Raw genomic sequence first — 17,252 nt, forward strand, 5'->3', positions numbered from 1 at the left:
CACAGTTTAAGGTAACTATCTCTCCCCATTCATTGCACATGTGCTAGGTGCCTAAGTCAGGCTTTGTGCATTGCAGTGATTTCCCCATGTGCACAGCTCCTTTTGTGCATTCAGGCCTTAATGTCTAAAGCTTCATGCAAGGTATGGCTGAAGGCATATTTGCTGCCAGCTGCATCAATGCACAGTCTCCACGGGACCCTAGAGAATTTGGAATAGGCATCAACAGCTGAAATATCTGAAGGCTGAAACCATAAATCATCCTTAAAATAACATGCTGTTGAATCCTCTAACAGCCTTAAGAATAATGCCATTAAAGATACTGAATTGATTCAAATGCCCTATTTGTATAAAAATGTCTCAATAGCATTTATATGAATCAACACTGGCATCCAGTGGACAACTCTTGGAAGCAATATGCCTTTGAGGCTGTACAGTTACTGTGATTATTGTAGAAAAGCCACTACAGAATATTTAAGTTACAGCCCATTCATGACTGCATTTTGGTTGGCAACTTAGTTTCTGACTCATGTACACTGGTTTTAATACTATATTGTATTTATTTGATTTTAGGTAATGTTTTGGTGTGTAATTATATGCTATGCTTCCAGGGCCTTTAGTTAAGAAATGTATTAAAAATACTGCAAGTTAGCATTTGGTAGGTTACCACACAATGGTATCCTAAAATACCACAATTACACCCCCCCCCATATTTATATATATATATAAGGGTTGTTAATTAATCACAGTTAACTCACGCGATTAACTAAAACAATTAATCATGATTTAAAAAATTAATCGCCATTAATCACAGTTTTAATCACACTGTTAAACAATAGAATACTGATTGAAATTTATTAAATATATTTGGATGTTTTTCTACATTTTTTTTCTACATTTTCAGACATATTGATTTCAACTACAATACAGAATACAAAGTGTACAATGCTCACAATTACAATGCTTGTAATATTATTTTTTATTACAAATATTTGCACTATAAAAATGATAAACAAAAGAAATACAAGTCCACTCAGTCCTACTTCTTGTTCAGCCAATCACTCAGACAAAGAAGTTTGTTTACATTTGCAGGAGATAAGGCTGCCTGCTTCTTGTTTATGATGTCACCCGAAAGTGAGAACAGGTGTTCACATGGCACTGTTGTAGCCGGCGTTGCAAGATATTAACATGCCAGATGCACTAAAGATTAATATGTCCCTTCATACTTCAATCACCATTCCAGAGGACATGCTGATGTCGGGTTCTGCTCGATAATGATCCAAAGCAGTACGGACCAATGCATGTTCATTTTCATCATCTGAATCAGATGCCACCAGCTGAAGGTTGATTTTATTTTTGTGGTCCGGGTTCTGTAGCTTCTGAATCAGAGTGTTGCTCTTTTAAGATTTCTGAAAGCATGCTCCACACCTCGTCCCTCTCAGATTTTGGAAGGCACTTCAGATTCTTAAATCTTGGGTCGAGTGTTGTATCTATTTTTAGAAATCTCACATTGGTACCCTCTTAGTGTTTTGTCAAATCTGCAGTGAAAGTGTTCTTAAAACAAACAACATGTGCTGTTTCATCATCCGAGACTGCTATAACATGAAATATATGGCAGAATGCGGGTAAAACAGAGCAGGAGACATACAATTCTCCCCCAAGAAGTTTAGTCACGAATTTAATTAATGCATTATTTTTTTAATGAGTGTCATTAGCATGTTAGCATGTCTCTGGATTGGTGACTGAAGCATGAAGGGGCATATGAATGTTTGCATACCTGGCACGTAAATACCTTGCAATGCCGGCTACAAAAGTGCCATGCAAACACCTGTTCTTACATTGTGACATTGTAAACAAAAAGAGGGCAGCATTATCTCCTGGAAATGTAAACAAAATTGTTAGTCTGAGCGATTGGCTGAACAAGAAGTAGGACTGAGTGGACTTGTAGGCTCTAAAGTTCTACATTGTTTTATTTTTGAATGCAGTTATTTTTTGTACATAATTCTACATTTGTAAATTCAACTTTCATGACAAAGAAATTTCACTTCAGTAGTTGTATTAGGTGAACTGAAAACTACTATTTCTTTACAGTTTTTTACAGTGCAAATACTTGTAATAAAAATAAATATAAAGTGAGCACTGTACACTTTGTATTCTGTGTTGTAACTGAAATCAATACATTTGAAAATGTAGAAAACATCAAAAATATTTAATTAAATGGTATTCTATTATTGTTTAACAGCGCAATTAATCGCAGTTAAACAGCCCTAATATATATAGCGCCATGGAAAATATATGGCAGGAAACATTCCAGCCCTAACTGTGAGATGACTTGAATAATCTAACAGGTCTTTCCCATCTCTAGTTTATTTGATTATACGATAAAACAAAGATATTTAAGGATACTATTTTTCACTGTGCTGCACCTAGGTTATTGGACATGCAATTCATCCTGCACCAATACAGCTTTAATATTTCTTATTTTTTTCACTTCTATAAAAGGAGCTAAAATCAGACATACCTGAAGTGCAGTTGGGTCCAAATAAATTATCTTCAGCACAAGTTTCACAGGCTGTCCCACCAAATCCTTGCTACAGAACACATAAGGAAAGTCATTCTGCTATATAATTAAACGTTTGAATACAAGCAGAGTAGCCATGCATTAGAAAATGTTATAATGCTGAAAGGACTATAGACAGCAATTTGGAAAAAACACTGTCCCACCAAGATGAGGACTGCTCAAGTAAATCCCAGGTAAAATCTCCTTTGGCCAATTTTTCTCCCTCAAATGCTTATACATTAAACTTAATTTCTGTCAGTGACTAGCCATTATGTTCCCATTCAGAGCTCTGACCACTTCCATGGAAACTCAGAAGGCTTAAAATATAATCAAGAATTGCAAAAGAACTTAACTGACTACTCATATCATTCTAATTACTAGCTAATCAATAATAATAATAAAAAATGCCTCAACTCTACCCTGTTTCTCATTCTCCAACTCCCACCCATGTGCTCAAGAAAAGATGTGCTTTGCAGTGTTTTTAGAAGATTAGCCAAAGCAGGATGAGGTGGACCAATGTAATGGGGCTTACATGCACATATCAGGAAGAAGAATTTGACCTTTTATTTTTCCCTTCTGGGTGGGGTTATTTAACACCAACAAATGAACATTATAGAAACCTTAAGGTAAATAGTCATAAGGAATCATTTGAAGTTTTATGTGAGCAGAAACTTAACAAAAACAAAATAAAACCAACCTGTCCCGCCCCCAGACCATCTCTGCAGGCTATTCTGAAATATTTTCACTTTATGTATTTTTCTGGCATAAATATGCAGTATTTCCTAGCTGTGATACACAATATCATTCCAGAAATTGAAAGGACATACTTGGCAAGTGCATTTTCCATCCCCATTTATACCCTGAAAACAGCGGCCTCTGTTATTGCATGGTGATGCAGCTCCTCCTGGACATGCTACAGAATAAAACATGTGACAAATCAACAAAACTGACTGTGATGGTTATACAGACAAAGTCTTTTATATTAGTGGTGGTGACTCTCAAAGGGTTTGGGGGAATCAGTTCAAATAGGCATCTCAAAGCATGGATTTTTTTTGAGTCACCTAAGTATCTTCAGTGACATCTTGGCCCCAATGAAGTCCCATGGACTTGAATGGAGCCAGGATTGACTATGCTGGACTGGAAATCTTGTGAGAACAATGAGATTTCTAACACTTTTTCCTCTGGTTTGACCAGATGGAATGTGGAGGGGCAGATCTCCATGAAAATGAAATGAAAAGGAAAAAAAATGTAATCACACTTTTTTGAATTTGAATTTAAAGTTCTTATTTTAGTCAAAGGTTTGATAGGCAATCTAGAAATTGCTATAGTCGTCATTTTATTACAGCATTTGCAGCATCCGGAGAGTCAGTTATTAAAAATTACACTCAGTGATCATATTTGAAGAGAGAGTCTTTTCCATACAGCATCGTAAAAACACCATATATTGGGATATCTGTAGATTGGACTATAAGGACCAGTCCTGCATTGACAGAAAGGTAGACAAGATGACATAGTAGCTATTTTTCATCTTTACTCTTTATGATTCTCTAAATCAACATAATCTCAAATTTATGGGTGCCAATGTATAAAAGGATTTTCTGAAAACACAAGATGAGCATGGAGTTTAATATTTTTTATGGAGGGTTATATAAAATGTATATTGGCTTAGATTTTCAAAAATAGGATCCTCAAGTTAGGCTCCTAAATCTATATTTAGACATCTCAAAATTGGCAAGATTTTCAAGACCTCTGCAGTTTTACTAATGAGCTTGTTTATTTAGATGCTTTAATATGGATATAGAAGATTAACTTTAGGTTAGAAATTCTTGGCCAAAGTTAAACTTCTATATCCATATTCATGCACCCGAATAAGGCCCTAATCTGGCAAACACATACACTTGTGCTTAACTTTACCATTGTGAGTAGTTTGGGGTTACTCGTGGAAGCAAAGTTAAGCATGTGTGCAAGTGTTTGCAGGATTGGGGCTTAAGTGATCTGATTTCACAAGTGCTGATGTGAATGGGAGCTCTTGGCTGCTCGGCTCTTCTGAAGAAAACCTGGGCATGTTTTAAGTTGTCTAAACTTTAGGCTCATATTTTTGAAAGTCTTGGCCATTACTCCTACTGGTGTACTGAGAGGTGAAGAGTCCAATGTTTTCTAGAAAGATGGAACCCTTTGGGAGAGTAAACATTCATTGAATAAAATCTCAAGGAATCATAGAAGGTATAGATGGAAAAAACTTATTAGCTCAGCTAGAACATCATAGTCCAACATTGGTATATTTACTTAAACTTGTTACTATAAATAAAATGGTTACTTAGAAAATAAGTTTCTTATTCTGTACAGTTTCTGTATTTCTATTTTATTTTTAATTTTTCGCATCCACTGTACTGTGGGTGAAATCCATCTCTCCCTGCATAAAGCATAAGAAAATGGCCTTGTGCTGGGAATGGAGTTTGCCCTGCCCATCTCATGGTCAGGCTGGGATGTAATGCAATTGGGGCTGATTGAAAATGTTCTGTCAAAACTGTCCTTGGCAGAAAATTGGATTTTCATTTAAACAACTTGTTTCCCAAATAAGTATCTGCTTTCCATGGAAAATTTTGATTTTTCATTGAAAAACGGAAAGCCTGAAAACCAAAATATTTGGATATGCTGTCACAGTGCCACATGAGAACTGAAGTTTGGCTACCTGCTGTCTCCATTTTCTTCTATTGGCTAGGTTTCAGAGTAGCAGCCATGTTAGTCTGTATCCGCAAAAAGAACAGGAGTACTTGTGGCACCTTAGAGACTAACAAATTTATTAGAGCATAAGCTTTCGTGGGCTACTGCCCACTTCATATGCATCCGAAGAAGTGGGCAGTAGCCCACGAAAGCTTATGCTCTAATAAATTTGTTAGTCTCTAAGGTGCCACAAGTACTCCTGTTCTTTCTATTGGCTAGGTTCTCCAGTTGAACTACATCACCCATGATACACCATGGCCACCTCCCTTTGCCATGAGGGGTGACCATGGCATATCATAGGAGAATTAGTCTGACCAAGGAGCCCAACCTATAGAAAATGGGAGCATGAGGCAGCATGACAGCATTCCAATTGAAATATTTCAATATTCAAATTTTCACCAACAAAAATAAAAATTTTGCATAAAAAATTTAGATTTTTAGGTTTTTTTGTTTTTGTTGAAATTTTCCACAGAAACCTCCCTGATTTTATGACTAGGTCTAAATGCAGCCTTTCAATGGCAACTATTCATAAGCTCCTCTACATAGCTGTGGAGCTTGTGGGCCCTTCTCCAATCTGCTGCAAAACATGCCAGCACTGAGCCTCACTGGGGTAGTTTGTAGAGAAGACAAGACCCCATTCTGTGCTGCCACTTATAGCCCCCCTGCTTCACTACTGGACCTAAATAGGGTGTTGTTGGGTCTGTGTAAAACCGGTCCAAAAATTGCCAAATTTTTTTCCATCAAAAAGGTTTTGCGGTCCATAATGGAATTTCAGGGGGGAAGAGGAAAATGGGCAACACTCACCTCAGAATAGCAGGGCCATTAGGGTATTTACCTGCGATGGAAGTGACCCAGGTTCAAGTTCCTGTTCTATCTGTTTTGTCTCTTTCTCTGGCCCAATATTTAATTATTTATACAAAGGGGAACAACTCCAACAAGAGAGATTGAGAAAGAGACCAAGGTTCTAATTCCTGCCCCAAATTATGAGGTGGCTCACTCTCGAAAGGTCTCACTTTTGTTCCAATGCAGAACAAAAAACATATTTTGAAACTTCAAAGTTTTTCCTGAAATGGAATTGTTGTGTTCCAGCCAGCCCTAGTTCTGTGCAGCGGGAGGTGAAATATTTACCCCGTGCAGTAAGCCAGCACAAGATTAATGCACCACTTATGTCTAATTTAATCCTGACTTCAGGAGTTTAAGGGATCTGGAAGTATTGTACTGTGCCTCTGCACAAGGGTGAATTGGAAGTGGTCTGAGCAGTGAGCAAATAAGTGGACGTGCACATGCATACGCATTATTTCTGTGAACACTTTGGCTGCATACTAATCTATCCCTTAAAGATGAGTCAGTAATCCAGTGGGAGCTATTGACTTTATATACACTTCTTCGATGAATCAGTCTGTAACAGATACAATTTTCAGTCCAATGTACCTTGAATGCATTGAAATCATAATGTTGTATTAAGATCTGAGATGAGATAACCAGGGACAAGGTAGAGCAATAAATACATGCTAGCACCAATGTCCTCATGGAGCTTCTAAATGTTTTCAAGTTGTTAGGTCACAGATAAAAATTATCCTTCGGGCTAATGATGATACAAATCAGCTAATCTGTGGGCTGCATGGAGAGTAGTTTGTTGTTTTAACTCATTGCCTGCACTAGTGCCTTTGTTAAATGTGAAAGGCTAGCAAATGAAATAATGAAATGAAAGAACTCAGGATTTATATAGTAAGTACAAAATTCTGGTAAAACAAATTCAAAATGGCGGACACAATAATTCTTTAGCTGCTGATTTCATTCCGTTTCCCTTTGACATCACTACCCCCTTGCCTCTTGTTTTGATACTGCCATAGCCAGTCCTTTATCAACTGTTTAGCAAATTATTGTATTGTTCTACAACTTTAGATAGACAGATAGAGCACTTCCACTTGATCACTATATTCCAGAAGGCCATGGTCTGGATTCCCCAGTCCCTTACACCAGTTTTACACTAGAGTAAATCCAAAGATTTCATCGTAGTCAGGCCTGCAAAAAACTGATGTAGATGAAGTGAAGAATCAGGCTCTTTCTTTATGTTAGTGTATCTTTCAAGAAATGGTAAGAAAGCTGTGTTTTCCAGTTTAACCAACAAAAAGAGGTATGTGTGGTCTATATAATGGTCTTAGCATAAGGTTGGAAATGGCTGGGAGCTCAACACCTCTTAGAATCAGGTTATTTATTTTGATACCAAAAATATAGATTTATGAGCCTAATTTTAGGCACCCATTTTTTAAAATCTTCAGATTTTTTTAAATGGGAACATTCAATTTTTGAGGTTTTCTGATTTTGAAATTGAAAAATTCTGTTCTTAAAAAAAAATCCACTGAAAATTCAGAAAACAAAAGCAGATCACCTGAAAACATAACAGGACAGGAAATACTTTTGAATCTGTCAGAGTTTCTATGGTTTTTCCCCCCAAAGTTTTTGGCCAGCAAGACTGCTTTATAGTTAGAGCTTTTTCTTTTTAGAAAAACATTTAAATACCTAAATTTTCTTGCCTCCTACAGTTTAATTCGTTAAAACGAGTATCTTGACTCTGTTTTCCATTTGCCTTTTGTATTACACAAGCAAGAGCAGAATGGTCTTAATGTTGCCAGCCCTTTAGGAAACATTTTATGTCCTTCCACTTGAATTTGATTATTAGCTACATATTATACATTTTCCTAATCTATTTTTATTTTTCACTTAAATTTGTACAGCAAATAACATTCTTAGGAATCCATATGGCAGTAGTAATAAATAGTTCATGTAACTAAAACTTAGAGAAAAAGTCAAATGCTGGGCATCTGTATAAGGTCCTATATATGATCGCTACTTTCTGGGGCTTGTACTCTAACTTTTATTCCATGTCCTTTGCTTTTATGCCTCTGATGACTGTGTTAACTAGCTATGTGACAAATCTTAGTTTTCAGTGTTTTCTAAATACTGAGCAGACTAGGTGGCCTTGGTATCTGCGGATACGGATTAAAAAGCTGAATGGCCGCAGGAGGGAGCGGGTGAGTGGTGCTAGTTTGCAGCAGGGATGGGTGATGCAACGGAGCAAGTAAGAGGTAGGTAGGTTCAAAAGAAAGATGGTCTAGAGGCTCTGTACTAGGACCTGGGAGACCTGAGGCTGAGTGCCTCACTCTGCTACTGACTGGCTGTGTGACCTTGGCCATGTCACTTAAGGCCCAATTTTCAAAAGTATTTAGGTGTTTAAAGATGCAGATGGGTGCATAGTGGGATTTTCAAAAGTGCCTAATCCAGTTAGGCACTCAACTCCCACTAAAATCAAGTCAAAGTCAAATCTGTGTCTTTAGGCACCTAAATACCTTTGTAAATCTGGCCCTGGATCTCTTTGTGCCTCAGTTGCACAACTGAGAAATTAGGATGATAATATTTCTGTGTTATGCAGGAGGTCAGACTAGATAATCATAATGGTCCCCTCAGGGCTTAAAAATCTATGAAGCTCTGAAATGATATTGATTTTAACTGAAGTTTACTGAAGCATGTTTGGAATGCTCAATAAAAAGGGTCTCGTGTCAGTTGTAATTTAATGTACATTCAAATGCAGCAGGCATTCTAGCTGTGATCTTAAAACACGAGGCCAAGATTTACAAATATGGACTGCTGAAAGTTAAAGTTCTAGGTCCATATTTAGGTAAATGGCTTCAGTGAAAGCTTCTGGGTGCTCAGCAACTTTGAAAATCAGACATGGACAGGGGCTTGCTCATTTTTGAAAATATTAGTTCTGGTCCTGTCAGGCTTTTAAGAATGCATAAATTCTTCTCAAAAAGGAATTTATTCCAGCCTATCTGCTGAACGCCACCACCTCCCAACAATTTGGGCAGAGCCTCCTTGCCATCAATAGCCTGATATTTCGTGATGGTTCGTGTTTGGATTCAATATACTGTAGTCCATTTAAAATGAAACAGGAGTGTGGCTTTCTTGCATGGAAGGTTGGCGGTACTGGAATCCTGCAGTGTGCGAGGGAAGGACAGAAGAACACCAGTTGCTCCAATGTGGTCTATCATTTAAGGAAATAGAAGTGCAATTTAAGAGCTTATTTTGTCATCACCATCAAATACAAAAGATGAAGTATGCTTCTAGTCAGGGATTTTTCTTCTAGTTTTAGGAAGGAACTGCTTTCCTCTAAACTCTAAGACACAGTATGTTCTTAAACAGATTAAGATAAGGAAAGAAAATAGCACTTTTCTTTAAGTGACAGCAGAAACAATGCTTAGACCTTGATTCTTATACAGAGTTCCTTTTTTTCTGGCCAGGATGTTTATTAGAAGGAAAAGGGGGCCTCTCTACTTACTACAGAATCCCTTCAGCATGAATTCTGACACTCTTCCATTTCGAGTGAACTCTTCCATATTCTAAAACACAGGCAGTCCATAACTTGGTGTCACAGAATACATTGCAGTGTATAAACTAATCAAGTATTGTTGTTGTCATTGTTGCACCATTGGGCTGGATTCTATGCTTTATTTTTAAAAAAAGACAATAACTAAAAAGTTGGCTTGTCACTCTGTGTTGTAAGAAGAGATCTAGCTGTGAGTAGGGTTTCTAGAACTGTGGTTCCAGTAAATATGGTCAGTGTTTAAACCGTACCTTTGCCTATACAGAGGATGATAATCTGTTAATATTCTTTTTGTCTATTTAGCCAATGTATAACTGCATGGGTGCTGGATCAGGCCCTGATTCACCCTGACTTAAACAGGAAAGGAACATATATAGCCTCAGAAAGACGTCACTAATGTATTTTGGTGAACAGTGAGGAATGGGAGTATTCTAAAACTGTAGGCTATTGAATGAGAAGGCCCTATGTCACATCTTCTCAGAATCCTGATATAGGATGGCAGCAAATCCAATACTGTAACAGGCATTAGGTGAGTAGACTATCCCTCGGGTATATTGGCCCTAAATTATTTAAAGCTTATATACTTGATGTAAGACTCTGAAGCACACTCACCAAACAAGATGCTCTACTGAGCTGACTGCTCCTGACATATTTTGAAACTAAATCAGATTTACCATGCAAATAGTTTGAGAGGAAAAGACAAATCATTGCCACACATCCACAGATATTATGTCAATAAAGTGAGTTTACCCATACAATCTGGGCCCCAATATCCCTGGCAGCACTCAGGTTGCTGAAATTCCTTCATACATATATGCCGACATCCAGGAAGAGACAAAGTGTAAGTCCTGATTTCAAGGTAATACCTGAAGACAAGAAGTTGCAGATACTTTAGAGAATTTAAAACCTCCTGTGGGGACAAATGAAGTTTGTAACCTCTTCATTCTTTAAAGCCAGATAACAGAACTTAAAATTTACAGCCTCACAGTTCTGTTGTTTTTAATTTTTCATGTAAAACATGGGATTTCCCCCCATAGTTTATTGAAGTCCAAAAGCATCTTTGCAGCCATTTCTCTTGTACAATATGCCTGTTCTTCTTACTGTCTGTAGTTTGGACACTCCACAGTTGTCTAGTATATATTTAGTCTAGAGTAGGATAAAGGACTGTGGCAAGATTATTTAGGAGGGATATCCCTGAAAAGTTTTGAAAATTCCATTTGAGTTTTTGACTCACAGGATTTGGGAGACTAAAACTGAATGCAGCATTTAACAATGGAAACGTCATCTCCAAGCTGGAACACATAATAAATACTACAGAATACAACTGAGAACCATTTTACTATACTACTCACTGAGATAAACTGAGAGGTCATGTATACCAATACTTACATCCTCCCCAAGATCTCATCCAGGACTAACTATGATCATAAATTATCCTGGGTAAAATCCAAGATCCAAGTCAATGGCAAAACTACCATTGACTTTGATGGGACTAGGATTTCACCTTTTGTCTTGTTCTATCCATTGACACTTCCTGTTGAAAGATCTCCTGGCAGACCTAAGTGAGAACTCAAAGGAACATTAACTCTATCTGTAGATTTTAAGCTCTTCAGGGCTCTTCTCACACTACGTATTTGGACAGTGCCTAGCACAAGAGGGCCTTAATTTTGGTTGGGGCCTCTAGGCCCCATTACTACTGTAATACAAATAATAATATTGTACTTATGGGTTCAATGCTTTCATAGTGCTTCTGTGATAGCTGCTCAAATGGGAGGAAGTAGATGAGGCATGAAAGTAACCGAAAACTTTCCACCACTTTTGATGTGAAAGAGACCAAACACACACTGAAGAAAAGCACAAACCCAAGACACAAAGCAGTGCATAGGCACCAACTCCGTGGGGGCTCTGGGGCTGGAGCACCCATGGAAAAAAAAAGTGGGTGCTCAGCACCCAACAGCCACAGCTGATTGGTGGTTGCTGCCAAACAGCTGTTTGGTGGCACGGGAAGGGGGTTGGGGGAGTGCAGAGAGCAGCGAGCAGGCAGGGGCCTCAGGGGTGGGGGGTGGAGCAGGGGTGGGAAGAGGAGGAGCGAGGGCGGGGCCTTGGGCCAGAGCAGGGGTGGAGCACACCCCAGGGAAAACTAGAAGTCAGCGCCTATAAAGCGGTGGTTATTCTGTAGTCCTTGCTTCCACCTGATTAAGCAGCCTTTCTGTAAACTTCATGAGTGCTACACCTTGAATGTGGGGTTAGGACAATGAAGAACATATTTTACAGATTAACAAGGCATAGGTCATTTCTAACGCTGCTTAAAAATTTCTGGTTCAGGGTGAACAATATTTATAGTGAATAATTGTGACGGAAGATATACCTGCAACCTCGTATTCCAGATCCATTGGTCATTTTACTATAACCATCAGGGCACCGGATTTCAAAGTTTAGAGAGCAAGATCGGCATTCGGTTTTGGTTGTAATGAGCATCTTCTGATCACACTTATTCTTCACCTGTAAAAAGCCAGAAATAGGTTTAAATCATTAGGGTGACATTTTCAAAAACACTCACAGTTGGCCTAACTGCTCCCACTGGAGTCAATGGGAAATCCTGCTTTAATTCTTATAGTCTTATTATGGGTACATTTTCATAACCACCCAGCCCCATCCTTCTCCTGTAGCTACAGTGCACTTTTTCAGTTTTGCTCTCTTGCTCCCACCAGCCTAAAACAGGTTGTGGGGCCTGTCAGTATGATATAACGGCAGGCTTCTCTACAGAGGAGTCCTACAAACTATCGAGTCTGACTCCTTATATTCCCCCCCACCGTGTCTCATATCCCTGCTGGGATCATGATAAATCTTTGGTCAATAGTGAGTACTGAATATGATATCAATAAATGCTTGGTTTGGCAAGTTTGAAATGGAAACCAAGGACAGCTTAGTGAAAGCGCCTGAGTGTATGGGGTGTTAAATTATAAAGCTCGGGTAGATTTCCAAACCAGGGAGAAGGTCCATTATTTTCTAAGTATGCAGAAATTTTGTGATATTAGTTGACCCACTAACCAGCTCTTACAACCCCCAAAATGTCCTGTGCAATGTAGTACAATTTCAGTCAACCGGATGGAAAAGATGTGTGACGGAGCCAATTCAGAGAAGAGAATATAAAATTGGATCTTCGCTGAGGAAGCATGTGTTGTTATTTAACCTGACTGCACTATGCCCCGTGAAAATGCAGTCTCTGCATAATAAAATATTTACCTTCCCCCAACCCAAGGACTAAGAAGGCAATATCGAGACCTGGGATAGGCAGAATTTGAGTTCAAGGATGAATCAGGATGATATTTCGGGTTTAGATTAGATCGACATGAAATCGTGAGAGATGTGGCCAAAATGTTTATCCACATCTGAAATGAAAGGTAGACACCTTCTAGGTTTGGATCTGATGTGGAACTGAAACCATGCGAGTGAGTTTGGATCTGAACTCTCTGAAAATGAAAATTTGAAAAAGTTCAGATTCAAGGTTCTAGTTTGACCTACCTCTTAAAACGCCCCCAACAAAACCTTAAAACCAGTTGGTATGTCCAGACAATTAAAGATGAAGATGCTTGTAGCTCCAAGCAAAAAACTCCCAAAATGTATAACATTTTAGTTGAGGGCATGATTTTTGCACTAAGATTTTCCCCTGTGATTTCTTTATATAATGCAAACTATTTAATATAGTGGTTTATCTATTTTTCTAAGGGTAAAGCTGCTTATTAAGAATAATAATTCCCTCCTGAATATTTCATTTTTTAAAATAGAAAAAATATTAATAATCATGATTAATATTAAATATTAGGAAAATATATAATTAAGACACTTCAGAAGCATTTACCCTCTTAACCCTTGCAACACTCGTACAAAAGAGATAGGTAAGTATTCATATTTTACATATGGAGATGTGGAAACAAGTGACTTGCTCAAGGCTACACAATGGGTCAACTATACAGTCATGAGCAGAACTCAGGAATCTGTCTTCTTGCTCCCTTGTCTAGCCACTATAGCACACCTTTCAAAGCCTCTGATGGTCTTCTTTAAAACACACAGCCTTTCAAACCATGCTCCTCAGTTGTAACTCTGATTAGACAACTCATTCAATTACCTAAGGACATAACCTTCTTATGCAATCAAGTAAGTCAGCTTTGAACAATACAACAACATACTCAATTCATCAATCTGTACTCCCAGGTGTAGTCCCACTGATACCAATACATGAGTAAATGCTGAAGGATCTGGCCAGTTCACCTTAAGCTAGATGTACTTGCTGAACTGTTTATTTCAACATTTGTGTTTTTAATTTAATGTGCTGATCTACAAAGTTGCTCAGGAAAAGTCACTCAGAGTTTGACATCTCAAGGATATCAGGATTTGGACTTTTAATATGCAAGCAAACTACTTTTAACAGGCGCATTAGTGCAAAAACAACTGGACTAAGATATTGGGTTGGCTTATTTCATTGAAATGTCAAAAGAACATTTTTCATCTCCAATTTCAATTTTGATGAATTTTTTAAATTTTTCAAAGATTTTGAAATGAGAAAATTAAAATATTTTTTTTTTCAAAATTTTGGAAGTTTTTGTTTTGCAATAGTTAGAAAATTCCCATTTTCTCTCCATTCCCTTCCCACCCCCTCCTCCCATTTGAAAAGGGGGAAGAAAGGTAAAAAGAAAAAGTCACTTTTTCACACCTCAAAGCAATTTTTTCACACGTTTCTAGTTGAAAAAGTAAAAAAAGGAGGGATAGTGGGAGTTGTCCCTTTTTCTGACACTCTCTTCCCCCCCATCTATTTCATTCCTCTAATAGGTTATTCAAACCTTTCCCCCCAGTTGTACTAGTGAGGACACAATAATCCAAAATCATATGCTTCAAGGTAGTTCAAGTGAACACAAAATTTTTTGATCATTTCTCATTTCTATGGTTAGATCTATAAAACAATAACACTTTTCACTTCCCTAAATGTATGTTACAAAACACATTTTTGTGAAATTCCATAAATCTAGGAAATTTGCAATGGTTGTGTCACATCAGCATATACATTAATTCCAGAAATATCTACAAATCTCATGTTAAGTTTGCAACTTTTTGTGCATGTTAAAAATGATCAGGTTTTCTGGGACTGTTTTTCACCTGGCCAAAATAGCTTTTCACACTGGTGGAGAATAAAGAGTGCTGTTTGCTATGGTAAAAAAAACCAACTGTTTTCATCTTCTGATATAGTAGAAAATGTAATAGCTTCCATTTTTTGCTTTTGGAGAACCATAATCCAACATCATCTATTGGCAGTTTCACCAATGTGGAGATTTATTTATTTATTTGCACAGGTCTATTTATGGCATAGTTTATGTACCAGATTATTAGCAGGTATAATTGATTTCAATGGGGATATGCTAATTTACAACATCTGGGGATATCTATTTATCCAGGAGACAGTATCACATAAGCATGGATGGACAGTGCAATGGGTTGTCCCCCCTCCCATAAGATGCAGTATATGTGAAAAAAATTACAGAACCCTTCTGTACTATACCACAAACACAATACATCATTATCTAAAAAATGTATCCAAAAGAAAATATATGACTTTTCTTACCTGATCTGTGGGCTTTGGTGGTGAAGAGAGGTTATTTGCAACCAAAGAAGATACAAGGAATAAAACAACCATATGTTTTTCCATTATGAAAAACTGTTGATTTTTTTTCTTCGGAACTCTTCAGTCATGAGTAACAATGCTATGGGTGAAAATGATCAGAGTTTTGGTAGCCTTACCACTTTACTACATTCCAGTGAAAAAACTGAAGTGACTTCCCTCCTTTTCCTGGAGAAAGCAATGAGCTAAACCACAAAGCACGTGAAACCTGCCCTTAGATAGGAAAAATACCAAAATACATGGCTTTTGCTGAAAGTGTTCACTGCAAAGCTGAATAAACCCTTCCTAATTGAATGACAGGATATCCTGATAGGACTCTGCTCTGCAGATCCCTCTCTGTAGCTGTTGACAATACAATTCCAAGGACACTGAATTGTGGTGAGAGAAGATATTTTTCTTCTTTTAGGTGGACATGAACTGAGGCTGGGAATAGCTGTTGATCTTGTTGTCATCACTTGAATGGGGTCAGGCAGAATGCAAACTTTATGGAGCTGGGTTTATCTGTTCTTGAAACAGAAGGGTGTATCCACCATCTGTAGCTCTTTGAGCAAAGTTAGACACATTATCTGAGGTGGCCAAATCAATATCTTCTAGCTTTGGTTAGCTGGATAAAAGAAGGGACTTTTTTCCCTCCTTTGTTTTTACCCTCTTTGAAGCTTCATTACATCATTATGACTAATCTTTTACAACTGGTACAAAGAAAATTAATTCAGTCAATTTAGCTGTGTATAATAGGAAAGAATTAGTTGAAGGACATTTTGAAGAACTAAGGGAAGAAATTGTCTTTCTCGCTGTTTTCAAAGTTTTTCAGCTCCTTTTAATTCTTTCAATGTACGGAGCCCAGTAATTCTCAATCACAGAGGCAATGACCTATGTTTTCAAGAGAATCTAATGATTTTGGGTGCCTCAGCTTTTGATTGCTTGACTTTATAAACCCATTATGCTTCTAAAGTTTTCAGAAACTCCAAGGCACTCCTCCATATCATGGAAGACACAGCTTTCGTTTAATGCTAGGTTGGTACTTTTACTGAAGTAAGCGACCAGATAGCAGCAGAGTTGAGCTGGCTTCTTTTATTCAACTTGCAAAAATGCAGGTCATAACTATCTTGTTTTTTCCTTCTTGTCTCTCCTGTTTTTCTTCCACAAAAAAGCCCACTGGGGCTACTCATTTTAAATTTGATACAGAATTGGCCCTAAACCAAACCCTGAATCTAGGTCTGAACTTCCTCCCAGACAAGCAGCTCACTTCTATTCAACCCAACCTGAGGGGCTGTGAATAAAGGGGGTGGTCAAGTGAGCTGTACACAGCTCCCATTTTGTCCTGGGTGCTAATTACTTTGTTACTGCCTGCTACTAATCAGGCAACAGACATTGTGCCTGCTGCCTTCCCATCCTGCTCATATCTGCCTTACCTCATGTATTTGGTTTGAGATTTAAGACTTTTAGGGAGAGGGAATTTGTCAGGCCCACAGGACTGTCTCTGAAATCTCAGGACTTCGGGCTGTCCAGCTACAGCCACCATAGCCATGGAAATATTTCATTTGGTACAGGAAGACTAGATAATTGGCTCCTTCTGAGGCAGGCAGAAAGCATGACAATTTGCAAGTTTTCAAGTCTTTGTCTTTCAGGTTCTCTGAAATATTATTTTGCAAATCAAAAAACAAAACAAAACAAAAAAACTCGATGCCATGTTTTTCAAAAATGGCAGAGACAAACCTGGATGTAAAGGACATCAAAGTCATAGGCCTTTCCGTTTCTCATTACAAGCAGCTATGGTTCTGGGCCTGGCTCCTGAGGAGCTAAAAGATCCACTGTTGTTTTGCCTCTTCACATTTGTCTATAAATCAGGCAAGAACAGACTCTCATGCGGTTTCCTGTGCTGCTTGGTTCTGTCGGGGCTGAAGCAGTAGGAG

At 38.0% G+C, this 17,252-nt stretch overlaps 1 protein-coding gene across 1 annotated transcript in view; it reads right to left on the reverse strand.

Moving 5' to 3' along the window:
* STAB2 (stabilin 2) overlaps positions 1-15,559 on the reverse strand; it is a 138,640-nt gene extending 123,081 nt beyond the window's left edge. The window contains exons 1-5 of the mRNA XM_065565181.1: positions 15,283-15,559; positions 12,034-12,167; positions 10,416-10,531; positions 3,385-3,470; positions 2,519-2,588 (exon numbers count right to left, since the gene is read on the reverse strand). Of these exons, the coding sequence (XP_065421253.1) occupies positions 2,519-2,588; positions 3,385-3,470; positions 10,416-10,531; positions 12,034-12,167; positions 15,283-15,366 (490 nt within the window). The 5' untranslated portion in view covers positions 15,367-15,559. The remainder of the gene's footprint in view (positions 1-2,518; positions 2,589-3,384; positions 3,471-10,415; positions 10,532-12,033; positions 12,168-15,282) is intronic.
* Positions 15,560-17,252: the final 1,693 nt, after the last annotated feature.

This window comes from Chrysemys picta, chromosome 1 (genome assembly GCF_011386835.1).
Source record: "Chrysemys picta bellii isolate R12L10 chromosome 1, ASM1138683v2, whole genome shotgun sequence".
Taxonomy (NCBI): domain Eukaryota; kingdom Metazoa; phylum Chordata; order Testudines; family Emydidae; genus Chrysemys; species Chrysemys picta.